Here is a 27,069-nt window from a genome sequence, read left to right on the forward strand (position 1 = left end):
TTTGGTTATTACAACATTTCATTCGTTTCTGATAAATATTGACATCTGATAAAGTCGTTTACAATAACCTAATAGCTTCAACTAAATTATTTTATTGCATCAACCAAGGATTTGTTTGCCCATATCCAAACTAGAAATTAATTAATTCAACTAAATGGATTTCTTAAATGAGTATAAATGACAAAATTATACCTATGTTCAAGAGTAACGTATTTATTTGTCTATGCAGATCATTCGTCGCGAGGAGGCAGCGAGCAGGCCGTCCCGCAGACGAGTCCTGCAAGCAGCACGAGCAATTCGAGCCAGGTGACTCAGGTGAACCAGCAGGTGAGCCAGCAGTCTCACCCGCAGTCTCACCAGCAATCAGTGCTGGCGTCAACGACGACGACGACAACATCTCAGTCCACTCAAATGGGTATCTCTACCGAGGAGGTAAGGCCCGAGGAAGAGGGCACCCACCCGAGAGCGGCACCGACCAGCCCCGAAAGCGAAGCGGAGGCCGACGACTTTGCGCCCAAGAGAAAGCAACGTCGTTACAGAACGACTTTTACTAGCTTTCAGTTGGAAGAGCTTGAAAAGGCCTTCTCTAGGACGCATTATCCAGATGTGTTTACGAGGTGAGTCGATTGATCATCAAGCAATGTTCTAATAATCTCGAGCTTTATCTTAACTCAAATGGCCGGGGTGAGTTCATTTAGATGGAATTTTATTTGGAATTGAAAAGTTGGTATGCAAAGACTACAGGCGTCGTGATTTTAGTAAATCAAAATTTCTCCTAAATTAAATGCATATAGATAACACTGCAAATATCAGTCTTATATATAGATATATAATTTTACTAAAGTATTTAAAAATTTAGCTGATACACATCTGAAAATAATTTTATTGGGCCATCAAAATAATATCATGTAAAACACTTAAGTATTAATAATAATGTTAAAACGTTTTGACATTCAACCCGTTTGAGCGTTCTACATAATTATTTAGATGGTCTAAACAAAATATTTTCAGATCTATGTTTAATTTTTTAGATACTTCAATAAAATCGTTCTTTCCTTGTACAATATACAGCCACAATTAAAATACAATTAAAACACCAAATAAATAGTGACACAGAATAACATGAAATAATTCTCTATGTCAGAATAAAAAAATATTTTAAGACTTTTTTATTATATATGTTTATTAAAAATATATATGCTCGCTGTAGAATATTAATAGATGGTAATCTAGCATTAATAAATTAATAATCACTTAAAACTAAAACTCTACTTAAAAGTGCTGAGCCTTTCGATCTCGAATTAGTTTTTATTTTATTTTTTTACGAATATCTTAAATAATGTAACGAAAAATGCGTTTTTATTATAATTATTTTTATATTTGTTTTTATTAGGATTATTTGAATGTCATTATTATACAAGAAATACTATACAAGAAATGCATGAAATTAGAAAACGTGAGGCTAATTTGATTTTACAGTTATTCTATAATGTTTCACAAGAGAATTTGAACAAAGATCAATTATTACAAAGCTATTTTAGTTACGATCTGTCTTTCGAAGACAATCCTAGACGACTAAGAGCTTATGGTATATCTCGGTGACGGGATAGGAAGCTCGTGTACCTCCCGTGGATCCAGACGATAGGCAAGGTGTCTAGTCGCATTTATCAGGCTTTAGGGTCCACGTTCGGAAGAGTAACGGAATTTAGATACAATATAGAGACCGATTATCGGCTTCCACCCAAATATTTTGTTGTCTGACTCCTGTGCACTCTCCTGGCTATTGCCGATAACGTCGCTACGTACAAAATTCTTTTTCAAAAATGCTCTCCACCGGAAGATATTTACGATGGGTGCACAGGTAGTCCTTGAGCATGGTTATAAAAGAAATCTGGTTATCCTAAGTGTATATACTACCTGAGACAGTCTCGAAATAGTGATGACCGGGTGACGGCTGGGAGACAACGAGTAGGTATATAAGCATATCGTGTTTTAAAGATATCCTTAATGCGTGTTAACGCAGGACCTTAAATACTAAAGTTTTAAATGGGAAATAATCGAAAATCTTAAAAAAAATAATTAGTGTTTAGGCTCCAGCTTAGGCAGGAATGACTAATCTAACCTTCAGATAGCAGCAAAAAAGCGATTACTTGTCGAGTGCAACGATCGATAAGATTAATATATATCTTTTACTATAATTATCTTTTACTATAATTTTTTATCAGATTTTTGTATCTCTAACAAGAGTTTGAGAAATATTAAATTAATATTAAGAATATAAGATAATTAATATTTATTTTACTTAATAATATGGAACGTTCATTTAAATTTATCTCTTCTAGTTTGCTAATGTTTTTCTAGTGCTACACATTTATACAAATAATTCTGACATAAAAATATACATTTTATAGTACGTATTTTAGAAAAAGAAGGACGAAATTAAAGTTAACTCGAAAGTCTTGAAAACAAAACCCTTTGAAGCTCTTTTAAACGTAGTTTTGAATAATGATGTACGTTTCCTTCTTTAATCTGAATCCATGGTAGATTCTAAAATAAATCACCTATCCATCCATGCAAGTCTGCTAAATCCGAGTGTAAATTCGTGGAACGATACATCGATCATCGGGCCTTCCTGCAGCCAGACTGACGATCCTCATGCAAATTCCCATCTGTAGACGCAGAACGACGGTTTTGCATTATTAAGTCCCCTGCACACCCGGGTCCAGTTACATACGTACAGTATATCGCGCCGCCATTGGGCTGCAGCGCAATCTATCTGGGTAGCTTTTTCTTTCTTCTTGTTTTTTTTTTTTTTTTTTACTGCCTTCCTCCGCGCCGTGGAACACCCGGTAGGTAACTAATAGCGGTGTAATCGCTCGTAATAGGTCCGGTCCTGCGGCCACGGTATGGGTTCTCGTAATTAACGAAGATGGTAGGGAGTATGCAGAGAGAGGTGAAGCAGGTAGAGTGTCCGTGGTGTACGGTCAGGGTTGGAGATGTATTCGCGAGTATGGCGAGACAAGCTACACATTCATGCACGCGTGAAACTGCGACGAAGATAGCCTTAACGAGTAAAATACAAATCCCCTTCGTTTATCTAGCAAAATTAGAACCGAACCTCTCAGAAGAGGAGAACAAGGCGATTCCGAACGAGTTTTCCGTGTAATAAAAAAAGATTTTTAGAATAAATTTTTAGAAGAGAATTAATTGAAAATTTCTAATCTGTGATGAACAATATTGGGAAAGATACTTAATCTTTGTAGCTATGAGTTAAAAATTAGCGTGACGATTTCTAAGAAATCAATTTCAATTATACGAAGAATAATTAATGAATAAGAAAAGCACAGATAATTTTTGACTGTGGATTTGAAAGAGGCGAGAATTATTATTTTGCTGTTCGTTAAAATAGTGAAATGGACTTGTACGCATTTAAAAGCAATAAAGTTTCGTAATTTAATAGCGTTGCGAGTACTGACACCTGTCGGATTTTCAATCACCAAGTGTATTATTTTCGTAATAAACATGTACTTCCTTATAAAGCCGACACCTATTTATTTATAGCCATAAAAGTTCCTTTTATTCTTAAGAAAACAACCGGTAATTGACTTGATTGGTTTCTAATAACATTCGCGTCGCCCGTATTAATTTATTCCTTGTCCACTTATACGGGCTTCCTGCCTACGGAAAATTGCTCGACGTTTTCTGCTGTTTCGTAGGATAAATTGATCCCCCGTTTCTTCCGCTATTTCGCCGTGTGGTAGTATTAATTTCGCGCTAATTGGATTTTATGGTCGCTTAGTTTTATTGACTAGCCTGACGAGAATGAGAGGTAGAGAGAAAGGAAGAGAGAAAGAGAAGAGAGTAAAGTCGTGGAACACGACGCATATTCATTAAGCGTGCCTTTACATATAAGGGCAGACATGCGATTGGGACCTATCGAAATATATGTATATCGATGAGATCCTGAAGAAGATGCTAGTGCGGCCTTAACTTCCTGGACGTCGCGAATGAAAATTCATTCGCCAATAAAAGACACGTGTTCCCGCACGGCGGCGGACCGTGTACATCGAATTGGATATCGATAAACATTTCTCTTATATTCATCGTTTATTTTTCGATCAGCAAATCGGTCCGAGAGTAATCGAGCGAGCTCTCTTTTGGGTCCTTCGTGACTTTAACTTTTTGTAGACATTCTCTCACCCATAAATGGAATGCTTTTTTATATTTTCGTATTTTTACTTATTTATTTATCATTTCTTTTTACTATTTCATTAATAAAAATTCTTTTTCTTTGTGTAAATTAATCTCTTCCTCTCCTAATTATTTTTTTTATTAATTATAATTTTTCTTTCTATTCTTGTATTTTTACTTTTGTTCGCTTTCAATTTTTCCATTTCTCTATTTTTTCGTTACCGAAAGGGCCAATTTTGTCCACGATACTGACAAAGATTAGACGGAGATAGCCCCGAACAAGCTGTTGACGACAGGACAACATTTTGTGGAATGCCGTTTCCAAATGCGATAACAGATAAGTAAGGGCTTTTTGCGAGAACCGCGAATATAAGGTTCGAGTGGCATTTGCGAGGGAGCGCACGGATTACCAGATTCGTCCTGTTTATATAGCACTTAAAGCCGGCTTGCCACGTAGGCTCGCGAGAGAGCGTGGCCACTTGCCTTTACGGGCTCTTAAGATCTAATTTAGATTGGAGTGTTGCGGCTCGGGTCCATACTGCTACCGACGATGGACCGACGGCGACGGACTAATCGTTCGACCGTGAGCGGTCCAACCAGTCCAGATCTGTCCGTGTTGGTTTTAATTTTTTATCCCGGTTGTAAACTCCAGGAGAGAAAAAGAGAGAGAGAGAGAGAGAGAGACGAAGCGCGGTTAAAGTGATGAAACCTTGTCATCTTTTCAAATATCCAGCTACTTATTTTCTCTGGTGAACGACATAGCTAATTAATAACTTCATAAATGTTAACACGTATGACGTGTTTAAACGCGATTACTTCGAACGTGGCATTCAGTCAGTTTTCATATCAACGTCGATGTGATTGACAAAATTTAATCAGCGCTTCGTCTTGCTATTCGATTTTTTAAATACGTGTTCTATAATTAATGGTTGGAAATTTGTACGTTAAAGAAAAAAGTCAAGTTATTGCAGTATAATTATTTAAACTTATTTTTTTGAATGTCGAGGGATACCTTAGCTAATTATATAACAAAACTCTTTGATGATTTTCCATTTCTTAATTACTCCGACTAGCCGGGCGCCATTTCGTCCCGCATTCGCTTCGAAAACCTGACTCGGCGGAATATCGCGCGCGGCCACCCCCGTCGTGCGCGTTCTCAATCTATCCGCCCAGTGGATCCATAAAATTTATCGTCCGTTCGCGTCGCGTTTCGAGGGATCCACCTGTTCAAAGGGCCGCGCGACGCGCTTCTCGGTAAATCATTCCGAAGGATGCCTTTATATCCGCGGGGTGGGCCGGTGGTGAGTTTAATAAGGATGATTGTTTCCAGTGATCCATGGAACGGAACCAGTTCCACGGAGCGGTCTCTTCTTCTGTTCTCCTCTCTTGTTCTCTCCACCGCGATTCTAGGCCTCCTCTAGTCCCGGACTCTCCGCTGCGTCCAGGACCCGCAACTCCTCCTGTCATTAATCGACCGACGACGAGTCATGCTCCCGATTAGAAACGCCGCCGATCCGTTATTCGTTTCTCAACAAATAAGATTAGTGCCTTCCGGAGTTAATTAGTGAACGATGTTACCTCGTCCCACGGAAGCGGCATTGGATCTCCGTCACCGTTAAATGACATAAAGTCGGTATAAGCCTTCTTTTCATTGTTTTCAGTCGGTCATTGCTTCATTAGAAAGAGTAAATTAATAACATGGTGAATCACGGATAAAAATTTATACAGGATATTTATATTATACATTAAAGGCCAATAATAAAAGGTTTCTTTTTGTTAAAAAATTCGTAAAAGTTTTTTCCTTTTATTTACAGATAATATTTTGTTATTCCTTTTGGGATAATATATTAATAAAGAGATAAAATTTACAAAAAGAATATATTAAGCAACTACAGATATTGCTTTAATACAAATTTGCTGTTTATGATTTATTACATCTTATTATTTCGAATTTTAATTCCTTCATATTTTAATTCTCAGAATGGTGTTAAAATAAGATTCACGATATCAAAGTAAGAAGTTTGCGAGTCGAAGCTTCCAAAAATATAAATAGTGTACATAATAAATGTTTAAAAAAATCTCTTTTTTTATGAAACAATGAACTCTGAAGATATTTCTACTTGCTCTATGAACTGTCTGCATTCTAAGCAGACAGCATTTTATTATTGTCAATGATTCGAGTCTATGCTATCCTGCCTGTTCGGATTCCGTTCGGAGCGACGAAAAAGATTGTTGTAGACTGTCTCGAGACTCGGGATCGTCCCTCCTCGTTCCTCCTCGAAGACGGGCTGCATGGCCAAGCAGGACGAAGGGCTTCGTCTCGCAAAGTGCGAAGGAGATCGAAGAGTACAGGTTTACCGGGGTCCATCCCTCATCCGATTGGCGGTAGTGTGGCCAATCAGTAATTGGCTCTCCACGCCGTACGCGTATTAAGCGCGCATTACGCACGCATTACGCAGCCGGCTACCGGCTTCTCTCTTTCGCCTCGCTCCTCACAAAGGTAGCGGTCACGGCAGGTATGCGCGCACGGCCGCGAATCCTGCTCGAGAATAATGCGAGCGGCAAAAGCCGCTTGTCACCCCTCGTCAGTGCGAATTACTTGTCCGGCCGGCGCGATTCGTTATTAAACATTATCGATACCGCGCATAAGGAGGCGTCTTTCTGGATGACGTATAAGGAAGGAAGGCGAGAAGCTTCGGGCGTCGCTTATTATACCGAAGCTCGAATTTCGTCGACGAATTTTGTTGTCCTCTCTTTTTTACGTCACGTTACAGATTACGATCGTATGTGCGTAAACTCTGTTCACGATATTTCAATCGTAGGAATGTGTATTTTATTGAACATCTTATCAGTTTATGTCATCTTGATTATTTTTTAAGTTTAATTTTTTATTCTTTGCAATATTCCATTTTATTCTTTTTTTCCCCTGAGAATGTATATGATTGTTATGGAAAATTTGCTTAGCTAATTGTATCTATCAAATACTTTGTTTATATTTAGTATTGTTAATGTACCTTTTATTTGTTCTTTATCTATATAGTATTAATATGTCGGCGCGTATTTTATTTTATTCATATAAATTATGTATGTTAGCCACATCTCTAATTACAATGTGAAAGCTTTTATAACAAATAGTTTTTATAAGAAATATTTACTAGGATGTTGATAATAATCGACACTAATTACAAACGAAAACGTGGCTAATTTTTGTTTCATGATATCAATCACATGCTGATATCGCTACTACTTTGTAAATATAATTAACAAGTCTTTTGTTAGACCTTAAATTTATCAGAGAGTACATCGACTTACGCAAATACAAATTATGTAGAGATAATTACAATTTGTGATTTATGTCAAGATAAATAGCAAATTCCAAGACTTGTTTATTCAATGCAACCGTTACAATCCACATAGATGTAACGTGTCACACATTTGTTTGTGTGTTTAGATTTTATATATATAACTCGACACTAGCTCTCTCCTCTTAAAAGTTACATGCAATAAATAAATTGACTATGTGTGTGCATGATTTGCTTTTATTCTCTTTCGACGAAAATGTTCTATAGAAATTAACAATCTCGGAATATAAAAATTATAAAAGACTGCGATCAAATTTAACAACACAAAATGTTTTTACGACTAATAATTTTTAAAAATACTTTAAAAAATACAAGTATTGATACGATTAGTGTGACCTAACTTATCAATTAAGTTTAAGCAATTACCATTAATTTTAGAGAATCATTTAATACTTTATTCATCGTGTTACGAAAGAAATATTTTACGCAAAATTTAAATTAGAAAGAAACGTATCGCCTAAGGTGACTAAAAAATATTTCATCATTCAGACTGTCTCGGATGTGTCATGGCAAAATAATTACATCTTGTCATTAATAATAACTTAATGACAGCAGAATAATATCCAGTAACTCGCCATTAATCTGGAGAGAAGATAGAAGTAAAACCCCGGAACTCAACTTGGACCTAACTCTCGGGAAAAAAAAGTGTATAAGGCCTGCAGGTCGATTGGCGATCATGGGAAATGATTGCTTAGTATATAACGAGAATAATGAAAAAGAAAGAAAAAGTACAATAATACCGTGGCTTCCTCTCGAATGCATTTCTACGAATCGATTAGTCGCACAACAAATTGTGCCCACAATTATTTATAGTGATTAATAATACCAACATAGATGTGATTATATCAAAAACGCCTTTGGTATTTTTAATTCTTTTGAATTGATCATGTTATATTCGCGATATAAAAGATTTTCTAATAGTTAAATTACCTTTAAAAAAAAAATAAGATAAAAATAGAACTGCAGGTTTTTATTACCAACTCCGTGCAAAATTCTGCAAATTCAGATTTCTGTAAATTCAATGGTTGCTTTTGCTTTCATGCCGCGCGTGTTAAACAATAATAATTGTGATTGCGCCACGAGTGAGACAATCACGGCCGCCACGTCGCGGTAACTGGCGGCTGTTCCGACCTCCGGGGTTAATTAGATAATGTAATTGTGTGGTAATTACTCAAATTACTCGCGCGCCAAGCCTTTTGCTCATACCAGCAATGTCATTCACGCACCCGCGCGCATTCTCTGTCTCTCCTGTCTCGTTCACTCTTTTCCCCAGCGATCCGTCTTTTTTCGCCATCTCAATTCGATTCTCGTATTTTCTCGTAACGATAATGTAATCATCTTCGTAATACTCAAGATATGTATTTGAGATGCGAATCGTATATGTACTGTGGTCACCACAGCATGTGGATCGAACGAGAAAGAATCGATTTTAAATTGCATGGAAGCGAGAATTACACGGTAATTTATTGGTACGAGATCGAATTATATAATATTATATAATAACAAAAGAAGAGAATAATTTATTTACGGGTATTAGAAAGTTAATAAAGACAAATAATACTATAAATTATGCGCAATATGTATATATATGTGTATTACCTTGGACTATAATGTTTCTTTTTTTTCAATACTATTAAAAGCAACTTCTCTCTCTAATACTGCAGGAAGAAAAAAAATTTATGGAATATATGTCGTTTCTTTTCTTTAAATAACATTTTAAATAATATGTTTTCCACAAAAGAAAATTAATTAACCTTCACACGCATTAACGTGTGATTGCGAGTCGTGATTAATCACTATCATTTCGTCATCGAATTAAATTCCAAGCGCATTAAATTCAAATGTTGACGCAAACGATGCGAATAAATAAGCGCGCAAACACGATTAAACGTAAGTTAAGTAAATTATCTTCCTTCGTCCGTGACTTCTGACGAAGCGCGGTTGCAGCGAAGGACTTCTCGCGCCGAGGCAGGAGCAAATAAGAACGGCAGGATGCCGCGAACGGGAGTCGCAAAGGAAGAGAAGGCAGAGAAAGAAAGGGAAAGGGAGTGAGAAGGAAAACTAGACGAAGAAGATGACGAAGAAACTTGCCTTTAATCCACTTAGCGGCCTCTTTTGATGCCGGCCGTGGGTTCGCGCTATACTACCGTGCGGTTGTGAAATGGCAAATCCATTCGCGCCTCGCAGTCCGATTACTATGACTTCGCAATGTTGCGCAGGACAGGACAAGACGGGACAGGAAGGACTTCCTTTCAGCGAACGGCAATCGATTCTGAGAATGTATTTTGTTGCGGATTATTTGCGCGAGGCAATTTGTTCGCCAAATCTGTGAAAGTCGATCTCTCGCCCGAAGCTCGAGGAACTCGCGTAATACACCGCGGAATCGTATACAACCGGATACCAAAAGAATCTGATTATTATCATGTTGATGCAATTAATCGGCGATTAGTCATATTCTATTTTTCAACGCGTGTGAACGTAGCGGCTATACGTTAATTATAGATCAGGTGTGTTCCATAATGAGAAAGAAACGTGTTTTCTGTCATACATATAATGTCTTATGTGTATAATATTATAGCAGGATATTAATTCTTTTCTTCCTGATGTCACTTTAGCTATACATACCTTGTGTAAAGAGTAATCAATAATACTAGTCAGTAATAATAATAGATTACAATTTAAATTTGTATATTATTTCTGTGATTCTGACAAATGTGAGATTAATTTCTCTTCATAAAAAAATGTCAAGACTAATAAGTTCTGAGTTACAAAATTGAGAATTGAAAATGTAAGATCTCAACAACGTAAGATCTCGTTAGCTTCATCTAATAAGTGCCTTTTACATTGTGGTGGAATTTACGGATTAATCACAAAGGAATTTCAGATTGAATACTAGGACATGTAACGGAGACTTTGCTGATCTTTGCACGAGGTTTTCATCATGATCTCATATTTCCCATTAAGTCGCGAATGCGCGACTAATCTTTTGCGTACGTGCCTGTCAGAAGCGACTTTTCCGAAGCTCGCGCATTTCCCATGGCAAGGACACGCCGTGGACGAGGGAGTTAGGAGAGGGACACGTAATAATAATAATACGCGAATCGAGGGTAACTGAGAGTCTCGGTGAACGGCGGGTGTAATTAGGGACGCCCGTCTAACCGCGAAATTTCGTGATCTTATTAAATCCAGAAGGACGTTGGCGAACGCGCCTCGAGAAAGAGAGAGAGAGAAAAAGGGAAAGGCTAAATTATTATTACTCGCAGGCCCCAAGGTGCCTGAGCCTCGTCCACCTCTTCGATGGTGTGCGTTTTGTCCGCGCTCGCGCACCCGTGCGTGTAATGCACATATCTATAAAGATTATATCGTGCTCGAGTAGCCAGAAGTGACGCAAAGATTACGAGACAGATAATACATTTGAATCGTTAGGCGGAACAACGATATAAACCACTTTCCTCATCCTCGAAGGCACAATAGAAGTTTATCAAAGCGTCTAATATGAAATTTCCAACTGTTCTATTGTAGTACTTTTCTTTATGATTCTATATTTTATACTTGTTACTGGAAAAAATAAAATATAAAATTTTGTGTCACTTAAAATATCTGTATAGAAAGTTTCCGACATTGTCAAGTATCTAATTTGTGACTAGTAGAATATATGCTATAGTCTTGATTCATTCGTATTTGTGAGTCATAAAATCAGATGTAACGGGCAGAGAGAGAGAGAGAGAGAGAAAGAGAAATCACGTACTATACGTAATTTTATCGTTCACAGCGTAAGCCTGTTTTTCGTGAGAAGCAGCTGATAGGTGCGCGCTTTCATACTCGGCGTTTCATTGAAAACGAAGCCGAGCCGCCTGGTAGCAGGTACGAATTACCGTCTGCAACTATGTTCACCAGAGTAGTCATTAGCGCACGACAACGGGTAATCAGAGAGTACTGCAGCAGTATACGAACTCGCGTCTTCTAGTTACGTTTCCTCCATAAGTCGGTACGCGGGCCATCAAAAATGATTTGATGACGTGAATACGTTTTGCAATTACCGGTCGATATACGATGAGGATCGTTTTAGATGATTAATCAATGGATAAATTGTTCCATTATTTTGGTAATGATTACCTTCATCGAATAAACTTTTGATAAACTCAATTTGGCGAATTAAAGGAAGTTGTTAATTCTCCACTGTTATATTTATAATTAAACTATATCCAATTTCTAATTATTTCTGTAGTTATCATTGCTTTTAGGTCTCTTACTCAATAGGTCTGTTTTTAGTTGAATTTCTTGTGCACTTTCAATTTCTTGCTTATCTTTTCTCTTTTTTTTTTCTCTTGCGTGGAGAGAAAAGTAAAAAAGATAAACCATGGAAAAAATTCAGCTAAAAAAAATAGACTTAATATGTCATTAATTTTATTAATATAATGAAGTTAAAGAATTTGATTTAAGAAAATGTATTAAACTTGACTCAAATTTAGTTTATTATTTACTAATGTAAATGCATATATGTTAATATGAATGTTGTTAACCACAGAAATAAATTGATTTACACTTTGACGCACATAGAAGCTAAAAAACTATTATTTAATTCAAGAAATATATATTATTATTATTATTATTCTTTTAAGATTTAACAGTGTCCAGTGATATTCGCGGCACCAATGGTTTAATTTTCCAAAACTATTTAGCAACGATTTATTTACAACCAAACTCAATTTGAATACAACAAAAGTAAAGAAATGATAATTATTAATTATTATACATATTATGACACAGTTTTCACAGTAAAAATATTAATATAAAATTAAAAACGCGATTTAGATTGAAAAGATGTTTCTCGTGGGATCAATCGGAAGAACGGAAGGATTTCGGTTCGGATGCAGCCATCAGATTGAGCGAGCATCCGAGCGAACGATGATAAAATTGACGCGACGTGAATCAGACGAATCCGTGGACCACGGCCACAATCTTCGGACTCGTCCTGAAATCCCTGTAATTTCGGAAGCTACCGTCTGAAGGTTGAAATGCACCTAAACACGAGATCCAAGACGATCGGACGCAAGAGCTTCTGTGCGCGGCATAATCACCAAGATTTCCTCGCGATTTCGTGGAACATCTGGGCAATTTGCCTGCAAAATGAGAGACGCCCGACGGGGTGTCTCACTGACCGATTCATTCTTTCCTTCTTCTTTCTTTTTCTACCCGCCGCCGGATATACTCGATTGCATGATCGCCACCATTCGGTTCCTTTAACGCAACAACGGCGAAAATCGCTAATATTTCCGGAATGAATGAATTCTCAACGTGCGAGATGAATTATCGACACCCGTCATGATTCACGCCTGCTTCATAATAATTCCTTCGCGCCTTCAATTTGCCTCGTTCTCAGTTGAAAAAAATTGAGAATGCGTTCGCATAATTTCCGGTGAAATCATGCAAGTGGCGATTTATACGGGTTATTATCTTTACTGGAAACATCCTACGAGAGCAATTGCCTAACCAACGTAAATCAACCGAAAGGAATTTAATTATTAAAGTCGATGACTATTAATTTCCTCTGTTTCCTTGAACGTAGTTGTACTACTTTTCTTACAATCTACATCTAATCTACACTCTTAACGAATGTATTATAATTATGGGGTACATTTGTAACATACGCATCCTTTTGAACAAAAACAGAAAGTCTTCGTCACTTCATGCTCACAGCGTAACGCTTCGTAATTCCTAATGCATGTCCATGCACTCGTAATAAGTAGCTATATTATCATGATTTTAGATTACAAGTTATAGTTATAAATAATATTTTCTATACACAGAAAAATACTTGCTGCATGCAAATAATAATACTTTGAAATACTTGTTTCAAGTATTTCAAAAGTTCATAAGATAAGTGTACAAGTTAGGTGGACATAAACCAATTGTTGCATAAAACATTTCAAATATTAAATTTTTAATGATATGTTCAACTCTAACTAAACTCGTTTTAAATTTTAATTTTTATAAACAAATTTATCTAGAGTCGTACGTATCATTAAAAGCTTAATATTTAAAATTTTGTACACTTTATCCAACGAATTGGGTTATGTTCACTAACTATTTAATAAAACTAGACATTTACCTTATATCCGCAAATCTATCATAAATTCATCACAAGCATTTATTCAAGATATATTCTGAGTCCTAGATATAGTGAGTTTAATACTTCACGCAATCATGATTATTAAATTAAAATAAATTCAATTTGCTCATTATATAAAGTCGTTTCTTCGAACAATTTTTATAATAATTTTCAAAAGAAAATAAATTTTCCTTTTTAGTAATAATGAATTTTTTAGAAATTTTTTTGTAATATTTTAACGTTATTATCAAGAAAATATTCTTTGATAAAAATAATATAATTAAAAGAAAGAAAAGAAATTGAGTAATTTACTTTTCTTAATGATAGAATTATTCCAAATAGTAATAATGTAATCTTCTTACGGACTCTCCCAAATTCAACAACAAAAAATCCAAAAAAATCAGGGCGAATGAGAGTCAGCGTGGTAGTTAATATGCAATCTTAAATCTTTATTCCAGAAAATAGAATCTTTATTCCAAAAAATAGTATGTAAAAATAGTAATATTTCAGTTTACTTTGGAACCATTCTCAGTAATACAATTTCAAAATATCAATCCCTTCATACCCAAGAAAAAAATCACCATCAGATTAAGCTCGAACGAAACATGACTAATACTTTTAATATAATCTCAATTATATATTATGTCTCAGTTATATTAAATGTATTAGTCATGTTTCGTTCGAACTGCGATCAACATGCGTTTTTTAACTTGATACTCTTTAGTGATTATAAATTTTAATTGGTTTTGATCCAATGTCGAGACGAATTCCTTCTATGTCTTGGAATTATAACATCAAATCTGTTAATTTGATGGTGTTTTTTTTTTGGACATGAAGAGATTGATATTTTGAAATTGTATTGCTGAGGATGGTTCCAAAGTGAACTGAAACGTACTATTTTTTGGAATAAAGATTCTCTTTTCTGGAATAAAGATTTAAAATTGCGTATTAACTACCACGCTTTCATTCGCCCTGATTTTTTTGGATTTTTTATTGTTGAATAGAATTATTATTTTTCTGTGCGTTTCTCTCTTAATCAGTAACCTCCGGCGTTTGTGCGATTCAGATTTCTAGACAATAGGGCTAGGGGAGCGAATTTTAGGAGCTAATTTTACGCGAAGCAAGCGTCGTATGCGTTTGCAGAAAAGTGTCGTAATATACATGAGACTATACGCAGACTATTCGTGTTATATGCGCCCGCGAGCGAAGGATGCGAAATTCAATCGAGCGGAAAGGAAACGACTGGTACAGCGTATGACATGATCGACGTTATGTAAAATATCACGAGCTAATAATTATTCGTCATTACCGCTACGTTGGACCGATCAATTAGTTACGGATAATCGTATTCGTAATACGCCGTTGAGGAGCGCAGTCACCTATATAAAATGAGATTCTATCTGCTTGCCGGAGCCAAGACGGCGCGGTCGCCACAGATCCTGATCGTCTCGTAATAGATATTAATAGCTTTCGTCACAACGGCTCGTGCAAGTAGCAATCCAACGGAAAATCACACATAATGCCACGAGATACATAATGCAATTAATCCCCATCGTGCGTCGTTATGTCGGCTAATCTGCTTCGGATGCAAAACTAATTAAGATAATGAATGCGCGCGTTTTTACGAGACAGACTGACTATTTCGTAGAACGGTTTCTGCGATTTTCTCACGGATATGATACGAGGTCATATTGTAACCGCTATTCCTCAACGTTATTAAAAGACAACTAAATGATTTTTTTGAATTACGTATTCTTAAGTATAATAATAAATCGCGTCAAGGGAGATAATAATTACAGTTGCAATTATGTGCATTTACTTCGTTAACTGCCCAAACGTTTAGATATAAATTTGATTACGTAAAGTAAGAAAGAAAAGAGTAACAAAAAGATTCATTAATGTATTGTGAAGTTTATCTTTAACTTCTTGAGAGCGTATGCAATAATAGTTCAGTACAAAGTAACAGATTATTATTCAGAAATAATAACGACAATAAAGCAATTAAACAATTAAAGATAATTTTATGTAAAATTATTATCTCTAAGAAGATTAATGATATCTATCTAATACAATAATAAATAACATAATGAGAACTTTTTTAAGATTGAACGTGAATAAGTTCAAGTCGAGTTGTTACATCCATCCATTATGAAACAACGCAATGATTCTTCAATAAAATAATTAATTATTAAAGAGATGTATAATTATTAAATGCACATATTGTGTATGTATCATATTTAGAAAATCATTAAAATTGGCAAATATTATAATTTTATTAGTGCTTATAGTAGATACTGTTCGGGACTCGTAATATCGTTGGATAATAATTTCTGAACTGACGCCGAAGCTCACACTCCGTTAACTCGAGTTTATCGCAATAACAGAATCGGATAATTCGCACGCGCAAATAGGCCCGCGGCTACATACGGCCTTGGTTCCTTTTTCTTGTGTTAATGATTACCTTCCTTTTTGTTTTTAGGGAGGAGCTCGCCATGAAGATCGGGCTGACGGAGGCACGGATACAGGTCAGTGGAATCTCTTAACGTTGTTTTGCGTAAAACGAAATATTAAATAAGATGGCATAGATAAATTATAGACTCATTTCTGATACAGTGATTAAATGCAAGTAATAAAATTTATCTCTCTAATATATAATATAATGAGACACTTTTTTTCTTTGCAAGCTTTAATTTTTTCAATTAATTTTCCAAATGCATGACGTGAGAATCTATTTCATACAGTTTTAGGAATAATTAAAAAGTATTTAAAAATAAAAACGTCTTATAAGTTTATTCAAACGTAAAAAATGTTAAGATCTATTAAATCGTACATTTATATGAACGGATAAACCAATGCCTAATGAATCATTAAATAAAAATAAGAGCGTGTCAAATTAAAATTGATTAGTTATCTCTAATTATATATATATATTGACATATTATGGCGTAACTTCGAAATCATTTGAATAATAAGCAGCTGCGTACGTCAAAGTTTGTCTGTTTGGAAAAATGAGGCAATAATTGGCGGTAATAATGTGGTTAGGCGTCTTCTTTGGCGCGAAAGCGAAAATATCGCACATCTCTTGTGCAACAACAATTATCCCGTATCCTCTGACATTTCGTTTGGATAATAATTTTGAAGCCCGCGAGCGCGCGCGAAGAATTACTTAAGAATTATTTAAGTTCTCCACGCGGTCACGTATCCCCACCTGTAATTTGCCTACCCGTATGGCGAAATGTGATACCCTTCGAGCAACAAATATACAAATCGCCGATCATGAGTCTTTAATTATTTGCTCAACCCTTTTCAAAATGCCCGTTATCACTAAAAAATTATTGGACACGCGATTGATCTATTGGAACATTTAAACGATTACTGCGCTCATTGTTACTGAAAAATTTCTGATCTTGAATTTAATTATCCATCGGAATATTTATGAAACATTTACGTCACGGAAAAAATTATGTACGTATGAATATATAGATAACTATTTATAGTAAAACTATAATCTGATGTTATTACGCTTTGTATATCAACAATCTAATTCTAAACGTTGACGTCAGTAAATGTTAAATATTTATAATCAACATAATTATTCATTAATTATTAAATTTATAAAAAGAAGAACTCGTCAGCAATGTTATTGCATGAAATGAATTACGATAGATATCTATCAATAGTGTATATCGAATACAAGAAATAACCTTCTTGATATTCGACATTATTATATTTGAATAATATTGTAAATTGATCATTAAAAGCATTCGCAATTAATCAATGCACGGATATCATCCGCTATTAAACTTTAATAATATTTTTTCTGTTTGAACGCTAATCATACGATCCGAATACATTTGAATATTTAAATATTTAACATTAAATTATTGATCATTTCTTATCCATTTTTATTACATCTGATTACTGCTTCGTTCTACAAGATATTTTATTTTTTTTTGCATACGTATAATTATTATTATATGAAAACTCGAAAGCTGTATAAAAAAATGAAATAATCATATAGAACATGATCATTATATGTAAATAAATTTATATTATTATGTTTTATAAGTTTATGATGTAATCTTTCAAAATAACTAAAAAAATTAATGTGAATTTTGCAACTCTTCTTTAATAAATTGATCACATAATAGCTTGTTATGTCAGATTGAAATATATTATACACTATTGTTTGGAATATTATAAATTGCATACAACATTCAGAGTTCATTCCACAGTCTTCGAAGAAATATCATCTGGAATTCAACACTGGATGAAAAGTGTCTGATTACATTAATTGGAATTCTAGTTGAAGATACACAAATCAGAATTTTCTAGTTGAATCTATTATAATATACTTCTAATTGCGATAACCAAAATTCTGATTGATATAATCAGAATTTTCTACTTTATTAATTTTCAATCAGACATTTTTCTCAGTGTAATATTCAATAAAATGTATTTAACAAATCAATTTAACATAAAATGTTTAAATCTATCAAGTAATCTACAATTTCGATATCATGTTAGACATTCATTAGTGATAATATCAAATTTGATTTATGCATTCAATTTTTCTATTCTTCGTAGATATAACTTGCATTACATGTTTATTCAAAAGGACGTACGGATACACGTTTTCTGCGTGACGACGATGACTTCTTACCGAGGAGAGCGTGTCCCTATACCATCGTTGCGTGAACAGCTGGCTAATTTACTCAATTAGTTTAATTTATTCTCGGTACTTACTTACTTACTCTTTTTTCCTTCCTCCCCTCTACCGCCTTAAGCCCACGCGAATTTTTCTCTCGCTTCGTCCTTTCACTCTCCATCCCTTGCTAACTCCGGGCACACATACTCGCGCGCCCCTATACGATCTTCTTGTTATTTCCCCCGCGCATCGCGAGAGCACAATGCCTTTAACGTTAAGCCAGCACTTTTCATTATACTTGCAAATCCCGTCACCGTCCACCACAAATCGCCGATTTACTGACGGCCAAGAATTACTCGCAACGATGCGCACGCGATGAGAACCACTGTTCCGTCCAAGGAATGACACGCTTGCCGTAACTCCGCGCGGTGTCGTTAATAATTTTCAGGAATCCCTGAATCCTTGTACAGAGAGAGACCTTGCGCCATTCTCGTTCGACCGCGACGAGATGACCGGCTCCACGAAGCTGCATCCCTTTTCAATCGCGATATAGGTGTCAATTGCCCTCGCGGCCGTAATGGAGCACAATTATGCGTGTTGGTTTACAAAAACGTTTCGGGGAATTAGACGCACTTATTCAATCGTGTCTTTAACCCTTTAGCACGTAGCTGCCTCATAAGAGATACGATATTGAATAATTTCGAAGTCAATATTAAATGTTTGTTATTCACGTTTCAAATTCATTTTTTTGTTAATTACTTCCGTTCTAAACTTAACGTTTACCCATTTTATTATTTCTTTATATTTCAATTGATGCATTAGAAAAAGTCTGGTTGTATTAATTGCAATTCTGATTGAAATTGGACAAATCAGAATTTTCTGGTTGAATCTATTATAATTGCAGTTGAGAGAATGAAAATTTTGATTGATATAATCAGAACCTTCCGGTCATTTTCAATCACAAATGTTTCAGTGTAATATTAAATAATTGCGTAATTAAACTTTCTCATGTTTTTGTTGAAGGATAATAATACCGATAAATTCGTTAAATAATTTATTGGCGGATATTATAAACCCATTTATAAATTGTATGAGGAACGATTTAAGCGAACGCTACAAATTTCTCTCGCCTTAACGCGCGAAAATTAGATTGTCGGGCGATTCAGTCGCCGCTTGTCCATCAGCCGTCATTAATATGCATGACAAATACACCGTCGTGGAGAATGAGGTGCGATTTTTTTCGACGTTCGAAACTTCGCCTGTACGCATCAACGTACAAAAATTAGGATACATGACCTATCATCGGCGATCATTAATAATTCATGAAATACACAGTATCGTTTGAGGATAAAATGCCTTCTTATCGCAGAGACTTTAAAGACATTGATTCGTATTTATAAGGTGCATTATGTAATGTAAAACGTACCATAATATTAAATAAAAATAAGTAATAAATAAAAACCGCGAAAAATATTGAATCCATAATCAGAATCGATAAGGAGAGAGGAATTCTAATGACTTAATTAATTATTTAATATCAGCTAGGCAAACATGAAACAGAAACAATTTAAAAATTATTAAAATACTACTTGTAAAAAATATACTTTAATTACATAAAAGAATAAATTAGATTAAAGAATAATATCTAACCGAATAGTTGCGGATTACCGCTAACTTAATCACGTTGCGGATTCACCAGAAATAGAAATGTGCTGCGCGCCGCGTTTTATCAGCATTTTAACCAAGCTTGCTAATCTAAAATAAAACCTACTTCATGTATTTTTTATCGTGAATCGAGCGTTTGTTTTTAGATTTAAAAAATACTTTGTACCATGTTCATTTGAAAATTAAATGCTCGTTTATGTACGTGGAAATATATTTCTGCGACACACACGTCCATATGAGAAACGTTAATTTTCGAACAAATAAATTTTCAACTTTCGATTTGACTATCAATCGAACGTACGAGTTTTGTGCACAACTCAATGAATAATAAATCGTTCTTTCCCGCAGGCTCGTGTGTCGACGAAACCAGTCATTCGCATGAATAACAGATTGCTATTAAGCAAAGTGATTATCAGTTGTTACAACGTCGGCTATTAATTATTTTTACGATCTCCCCGAGTGTGACGAGATAATCGACAAGTCGCGAACTTCTGCTACGAGCGAGAAAATACTTGCGCAAGCAAAACTGGAATTGCGAATAAAAATATCACGGCGTTTCGTTCGACATCTGTCTTTTGAGATGTACACGCGAGACGTCACACTTCTCCGAATCGATTTCGCGGTAAATTCGGTGGCCAGCAAACGAAGGAAATAAACCTGTTTGTCACGTATGTTTATATTCGCAAGCTAATTCTTTTTACCTTTGAATCTTTTCTTTTGTCTCCCTTTTCTCTTTTTTTCCATCGAAATTGTTGGAAAGTTTGAAAACAATGTATGCATTTCGTGTTATACATATATATCTAAAATATTAAACCTATTTTACATATATTTATTTATTAAGATTTTAGATCGAAAAATTTGAAATCAAACAAATTTGCTTTAAAATTTGCTACGATAAATCAAGATCATGTTTATTCTTTTATATACGTATTTGCATAGATTAAATAATAACCGAACATCAAAATTACGTTATTATAATCCGGTGTACAATTATTGTAGAATTGTCGACAATATTATATATATATATATATATGATAAAATAATTATTGGACGTTACGTTGCGTCTTGGTTTCTTTTTTATTTATCTGATATGCTTTTTCAGTTTTTAACTTGAATTTTTATGCATTAGAGATATTCTTTCATTTATAGGGATACATATTTTATTTATAGGATTACATATAATATATATATATATATATTTTTTTTTTTTCATAGATCCGCGTAATTTCATATTGAACTAAAAGATAATTAATTGGTACTCACCGATACGAAGCGCAGCAGCGGAGTTGACGTAATTACGTTGTAGATACTGTAAAATAAAAATACCAATAGTCCAATTATAATAACGATTAAAATAATTAATATATCAAAAAGTAATTACACATTTTTTCGGCTTTTTCAAAACACTTAATAAAACAATGACACAATTCCCGAATATAACGGTATATAAATGAATTACCTCATAGTTGCTCCGCTGTCACCCGATGCCTCCTAGGCCTCCTCCTCCTCTCAAATTTTTTCGTTGTGAACACACACACATACACAAAATCACTCACTTGCGAAAACGATTGTGTACGATACTTTGTAAAGATATTTCCACCCGATAATCCAACGCGTAATATCCAAAACATTAGTAAGAAATAAACAACGTATCACGACTTTCCGTTACTTGAATCGTTTGAACCAATGACCCGTGTGTCACTACATAAATTAGCAACGTATAAATTTCAACCAATTTTAAAATCAAAACCACGAAAAATTCAAAGCACAATGTAAGATGTATGTGTCAACTAAAAGGTTGCAACACTTTTTCCGGTTTTTCGGAATGAAACCTGTTCATCGAATGATTCTCTTACTTATTATATCTAACGATTTCAATTCGATCGCTCTACGAGTAAGATTGAATTCTTTCGAAATCCATCGAAAAAAAAATGTTGCAACCTTTTAGTTGACGGGTATATCTACTCAATTTAAAGTATTATTAAAGAACACTCGTTCCAGAAAGTCGGGACGTCTAGATTCAAACTCTGGTTGATATTTTTCGTAATAAATTATTATATTATACTAAAATTGGCGATCAATATAATTTGAGATATTAATATTTTAGCTTTAACTTGTAATTGTTTCAAGTCCGACAAACCGAATCGTCGCGTAGATTAAAACTAAGAACTGTATTTACAAAAATTTACATATTATTAACCAATTAAACACTAACTGGAAAATTCACTTTGCCCGAAAGTAAAATTTCTCTTATTTCATTCTCATTGGTTTAATTTCGGACAATAATTATTATTAAAGGAATAATCACTTGTCCATATTACAACGAAGCGATATATTGTAATTCCTATTGCCCATAAATTCGATCCTAGCGTCACATTTAAACAACGATAAAATATCTGCTTTTATCATCTTTTTTGCAAAATGATTATCTCTGTGAATGATCATTTTAATCACATAGAAGTTAATTGATTACGCGGATGATCGATCAAGGGATACGGATCGTGGAAAACTATTTGCGCCGCTACCTGCTCACTCAAGTGACTGCGTAGGAATGATAACGCGGCGACCTTCTAGTACACAACACGCGCCGCAACGCAAAATACCAAGGCCACGTGCCAGCTTTGAATTGTTCCTCGAAATATACACCGAGAAAAACATTTCAAAATTTATTTTTGAGAAATATATTAATTTTTAAGTGTGAATATTTAAAAGTATCGGACAAGGTATCGAAGTGAGGTAATGTTCATATATTTCTTATAATAGAGTTCGAATGTTTCAACTCACTTCGAGTTATGTATATATTTTACTGAAATAAATCTTTATTTAAATACGGTGAAATAAAATTTTAATTTCCTAGCAAATAATCTATTTTACTTTTTACAATTAATGAGATATATTTTATAGAAATGTATATGTGTACATATTTTGTCATGATAATCGAATTCCGAAACAAACTCTGAGTTCTTCAATTAAATCATGATTACAAATCTAATATAACGAGCACTTAACTCGTATTTAATATCGTAGGATCTATTTATTAAATCGTATCATATCTCAAGATCATTTTCAGTTAAGTTCTTCAATAGATACGCGATCACAAGGACGATTATAAATCTGAAAGGGTTCGAAGATTCATCCAAGAAAAAAGTATCTATTATATACAGCGTATCGAACGCGCGGGAAAAACTTCTTCGTCAGTAAGAGAGAGTGAAAGAGAGGAAAAGATTGAAGTGGAGAAACAGGAGAAATGAACGTACTCGGCGTTCTTGTAATTAATGCGGCACGATTAAGCACGAAACGAGTAGGTTCTGGCGGCGATGTGGTTACGTTTTGTTTTAAAAGCGGAGAGTCGGAGATGTTTAGCGCCCTGCTGGGGGCAATCCTGTTCGCTGTGGGGGGTCCTGGCACCCGCGACCCCCCTTCCTCACTCAACCCTAACGATGCCAGGAGTCTCTAATCTCCTTGTGTGTCTAGGCGATTCCGAAGCGGGCGGCGATACACGCGGAACGCGTACATTTGGCTTGGAAGCCTCCACCTCGGACAACAAAAATCGAAATATAAATATGGGGATTGTAATCGATTATTGCGCAATCGTAAATCTCGCGTTTTAACCGCTCGTAGATTTCGCCCCTTGGCAGAATGATTGATTTAAATGATATTGTTGGGAACACTACGTCTAGTTCGAATCATTAAAATCGAGATATTAATTGTACACACACATGTACATAATATAATTAGATATAATATAATTATAATAAAATTGTTTTCTAAAATAAAAATGAGACTTAATATTATGCGAGAAAAAAGATGACTATAATATTTTATTGATTCTATATTTTTCAAAGTTTTTCAACTAATGTACTGCAAAGAGTCTCTCCAAGTGTATCGCAAAAATTTTTTTTAATATAAAAAGGTTTAATATAAAAAGAAATGAAAAAATTTAGAAATAAATAAAAAAAAACAAATAAAACACGAAGGCCTAAATATTTAAAAATTGTGAAAATTATATAAATTACATAAATTACATTGTGCTTATATTTTAATCAAAACGATATCCTCATTAAATAAAATTGTACTTTTAAAATGATGAAATAAAAAATAAGAATTTTAGAACTTTATTTTTTTATTCCTAAATGTCGCGTTAGCGATATCTGATAAAAGATATATGCTGAGGATTGCATCTAAATGTACCTTGAAACGCATTATTTAAATTTAAAAGGATGCTAGAGTTACCAACGGAATGTTATTTCGTATTTCTCAAACGATTTCGTTTTCCTTATACAGAATAAAAAATTCTTCTCCAGAATAAAAGAAAAAACGCAAATACCTTTGGAAAAATACAAACCGGTATGAAAATCCCTAAAAAATTGTAAATTACTGTTTTCTATTATCACACATATATAAATGCAAGAATATATCCAAAAAAATACTTTCCCATATTTGAATAATTTATAATAATTTATAATGAATATCATGAGACCTTCAAATTATGATTTTGAAGTTTATAAGAGAAATGGCATAAGAAGTACAATTTGAGTGTATATAACTTCGCATTTATGTGATATATAGGATATAAGAGCAAGAAATGTACGTAACGTTTTACTTAATGATTTTGCTTAATGTACGTAATGTTTTAATAAATGTATATAACGTTTTCTTGATGTAATATGATACGTAATATTTTATTTGAAATTAAAAATTTATTTTATCGACATCGATTAAATTCAGCCGTCACTTCAGCATCCCTTTAATGTGCTGCGAATAGAAAAAGATTGAAAATCGCTGTACCATACTAATATGATGCAATTAACTTTTGAACATTAATATGTATGAAAGATAAAATTACTGAACGAAAATAAGATTTTAAAATCACTAACAATATCTCAGATAATCCTATTTTTATTTCATTACGCTTTACTATTTCTTTTCGAGCGAAAATCGATCGATCGTGTAAACGATCTCAGATCCGAATATAAGATAGAACAGAATTACAGATAGAGCAATCGAAATCTTCTTTTCGACAACGAGCTACCAGGATGAGATCCACAGATCTCACGGAACACGTTCGCAATCGACGCCGCCACGTCATCGGTGAGCCAATGATCGGGCCGATCGTCAAATCGCAAAGTCATCCGGGCATATGTCTATCCTCGTCCGCACGATGACGAAGCCGCACCGTGACGAACCGTATTGGGAGTGTCTACATCACTCGGCGGTACTTTTGATTCCTAAATCCGTGATGCTGGAGCAGATCCGAGAGCCGGAGTCGCGGCAATGTGGAACGCGCAGTCGTACTGTTTCGACGCGAGAGTATTGCACGTCGATGGCAAAACGAGGCGAATTTCTCCTCGTATGTGGAAAAAGACAAGTGAGCCGTGTAAGGTTCTCCTCTGTTACGTGATCTTATAGTCGACGAAGAGAATGAAAAAGAGAAACGTCATTTTCTAATATCTGCGACGCAACGTGTCATTCTTTGATATGAAAGAATAAATCAGAAGGTCGAAAATGATGATAAATATAAAAATAAAATACAAATATTAAACAAAGTATCTTTTAAGACCGTAATATAAAAAAAATAGGAAATAAAAGTTCTAAACTGTCAAGCTGGATCTTTAATGCTTGAATAATTCAGTGTGAATTTATGCTGATGAATTTATACTATATTACTTGTATCGAATCTTGCAAACTATGCGCCGAATTTAATTTTCAGTCTTAAAATGTAATCCTAACAGAACTAGAGTAGTAATATCACTCAATTTAAATATTGATATATTTTTCGCAATCAAATTATTTACAGTTTTTGATATGCTTATTTACCAATTTAATTTGTGATATTACTAATCTAGTTCTGTTAGAATTGCGTTTCAAGACTAAAATTTGAAATATAGAAATTCATGTAGAAATGATCAGTCGAATAAAAAAAGAGTCTAATAACAATATTATTTCATCTTATTATATCCTAATTTGTATATATGTCTTTACGAATAATTAATGTTACAAGAGATTTATTCGATTTATTTAGAAATCAAAAGGCGAATGGATGCATCAAAAAATATGTATCGAATAATATGTTTAGAAGAATGAAGTCATGCAATAAACACAATGAATTGAAATTCAATCCAGAGTTCGTTGAAATAGCAGTTTGAGAACGAGGAAACTTTGCAGAAGATGGAGAACTATTCGCGCGATTACCTCGACGAGAATTCTCGCTGGAAGTATCTTGAGAGTCGCGCTTCTGAAGCGGTAACATGAAACATCTCCCTCACCGGAAACGATAAAAGACCCGGATAGTTTTCAGGATAGATGGCCGCTTCTCGAAAAGTTCTACTCGAACGTAACGAGCCACGCTCGGAATTCGCCGTTATTTACCGCGGAAAAAATGGATATACAAAAATCCGGAATCACAGCAGGTGCTCGCGCGCGGAGAGATTGGATAAGTTGAATTGTTGTTGTCCTAAGCCATTCGTCATTGCGATCAGTCACGAGACACGTCTCCTCTTTTTTTTTCTTTCTCTTGTGCGACCTGATATTAAAACGAAATCGGCGATACGTTATTTGCGTTCGGTCGGGACGCGCACGGCATAAAATCGACCCAACAACTAGAGATAGGACGGTGGAGGCATGAAAAAGTGACGGAAAAAGGGAAAAGAGAAGAAAGAGAGAGAGAGAGAGAGAGAGAGAGAGAATGGATTGATGAAGAAATGAGAAGGAACGAACTTCCGCTGAACTGATTAGAGCTCCGAGTCTTTTCGAAGAAGCCTTGCGTTGGAATAGAATGGAATGTGCTAGAACCTGGTGAACGCACATCACGAACGGCGATTCGTATTGGTTGTCCAATTTCTATTTACAAGTATTAGAATTCAATCTCCTTGGATTTAACGTCGACATCGAATTTTGACTTGTTCGCAGAGCATTTAAATCATAAAATAGAACAAGCGTTTTAAATCGTAAAAGTAAATAATGAGATTGTTACATTTATCACAATTAAGATTAGCAAAATGTAAAAGGTAAAAGTGTAATAAGGTATTTAAGATTTTAATTAGTTTAAAAATATTTTAAAAATATTTAAATTCTGAAAAAAGGAGAAATTA

At 34.6% G+C, this 27,069-nt stretch overlaps 1 protein-coding gene and 1 long non-coding RNA gene across 2 annotated transcripts in view; one reads left to right on the plus strand and one right to left on the minus strand.

Annotated features, from left to right (window-relative positions):
• The window catches only part of LOC147910427 (uncharacterized), a 203,990-nt gene extending 182,462 nt beyond the window's left edge, over window positions 1–21,528 (minus strand). The window contains exons 1-2 of the long non-coding RNA XR_015544163.1: window positions 21,438–21,528; window positions 21,242–21,287 (exon numbers count right to left, since the gene is read on the minus strand). This is a non-coding gene — a long non-coding RNA (uncharacterized LOC147910427). The remainder of the gene's footprint in view (window positions 1–21,241; window positions 21,288–21,437) is intronic.
• LOC105154358 (aristaless-related homeobox protein A) overlaps window positions 1–27,069 on the plus strand; it is a 141,463-nt gene that overhangs the window by 109,514 nt on the left and 4,880 nt on the right. The window contains exons 2-3 of the mRNA XM_011069836.2: window positions 230–617; window positions 16,145–16,190. Of these exons, the coding sequence (XP_011068138.2) occupies window positions 230–617; window positions 16,145–16,190 (434 nt within the window). The remainder of the gene's footprint in view (window positions 1–229; window positions 618–16,144; window positions 16,191–27,069) is intronic.

Source organism: Acromyrmex echinatior, chromosome 2 (genome assembly GCF_024713525.1).
Source record: "Acromyrmex echinatior isolate Ae372 chromosome 2, ASM2471352v2, whole genome shotgun sequence".
Taxonomy (NCBI): Eukaryota; Metazoa; Arthropoda; class Insecta; order Hymenoptera; family Formicidae; genus Acromyrmex; species Acromyrmex echinatior.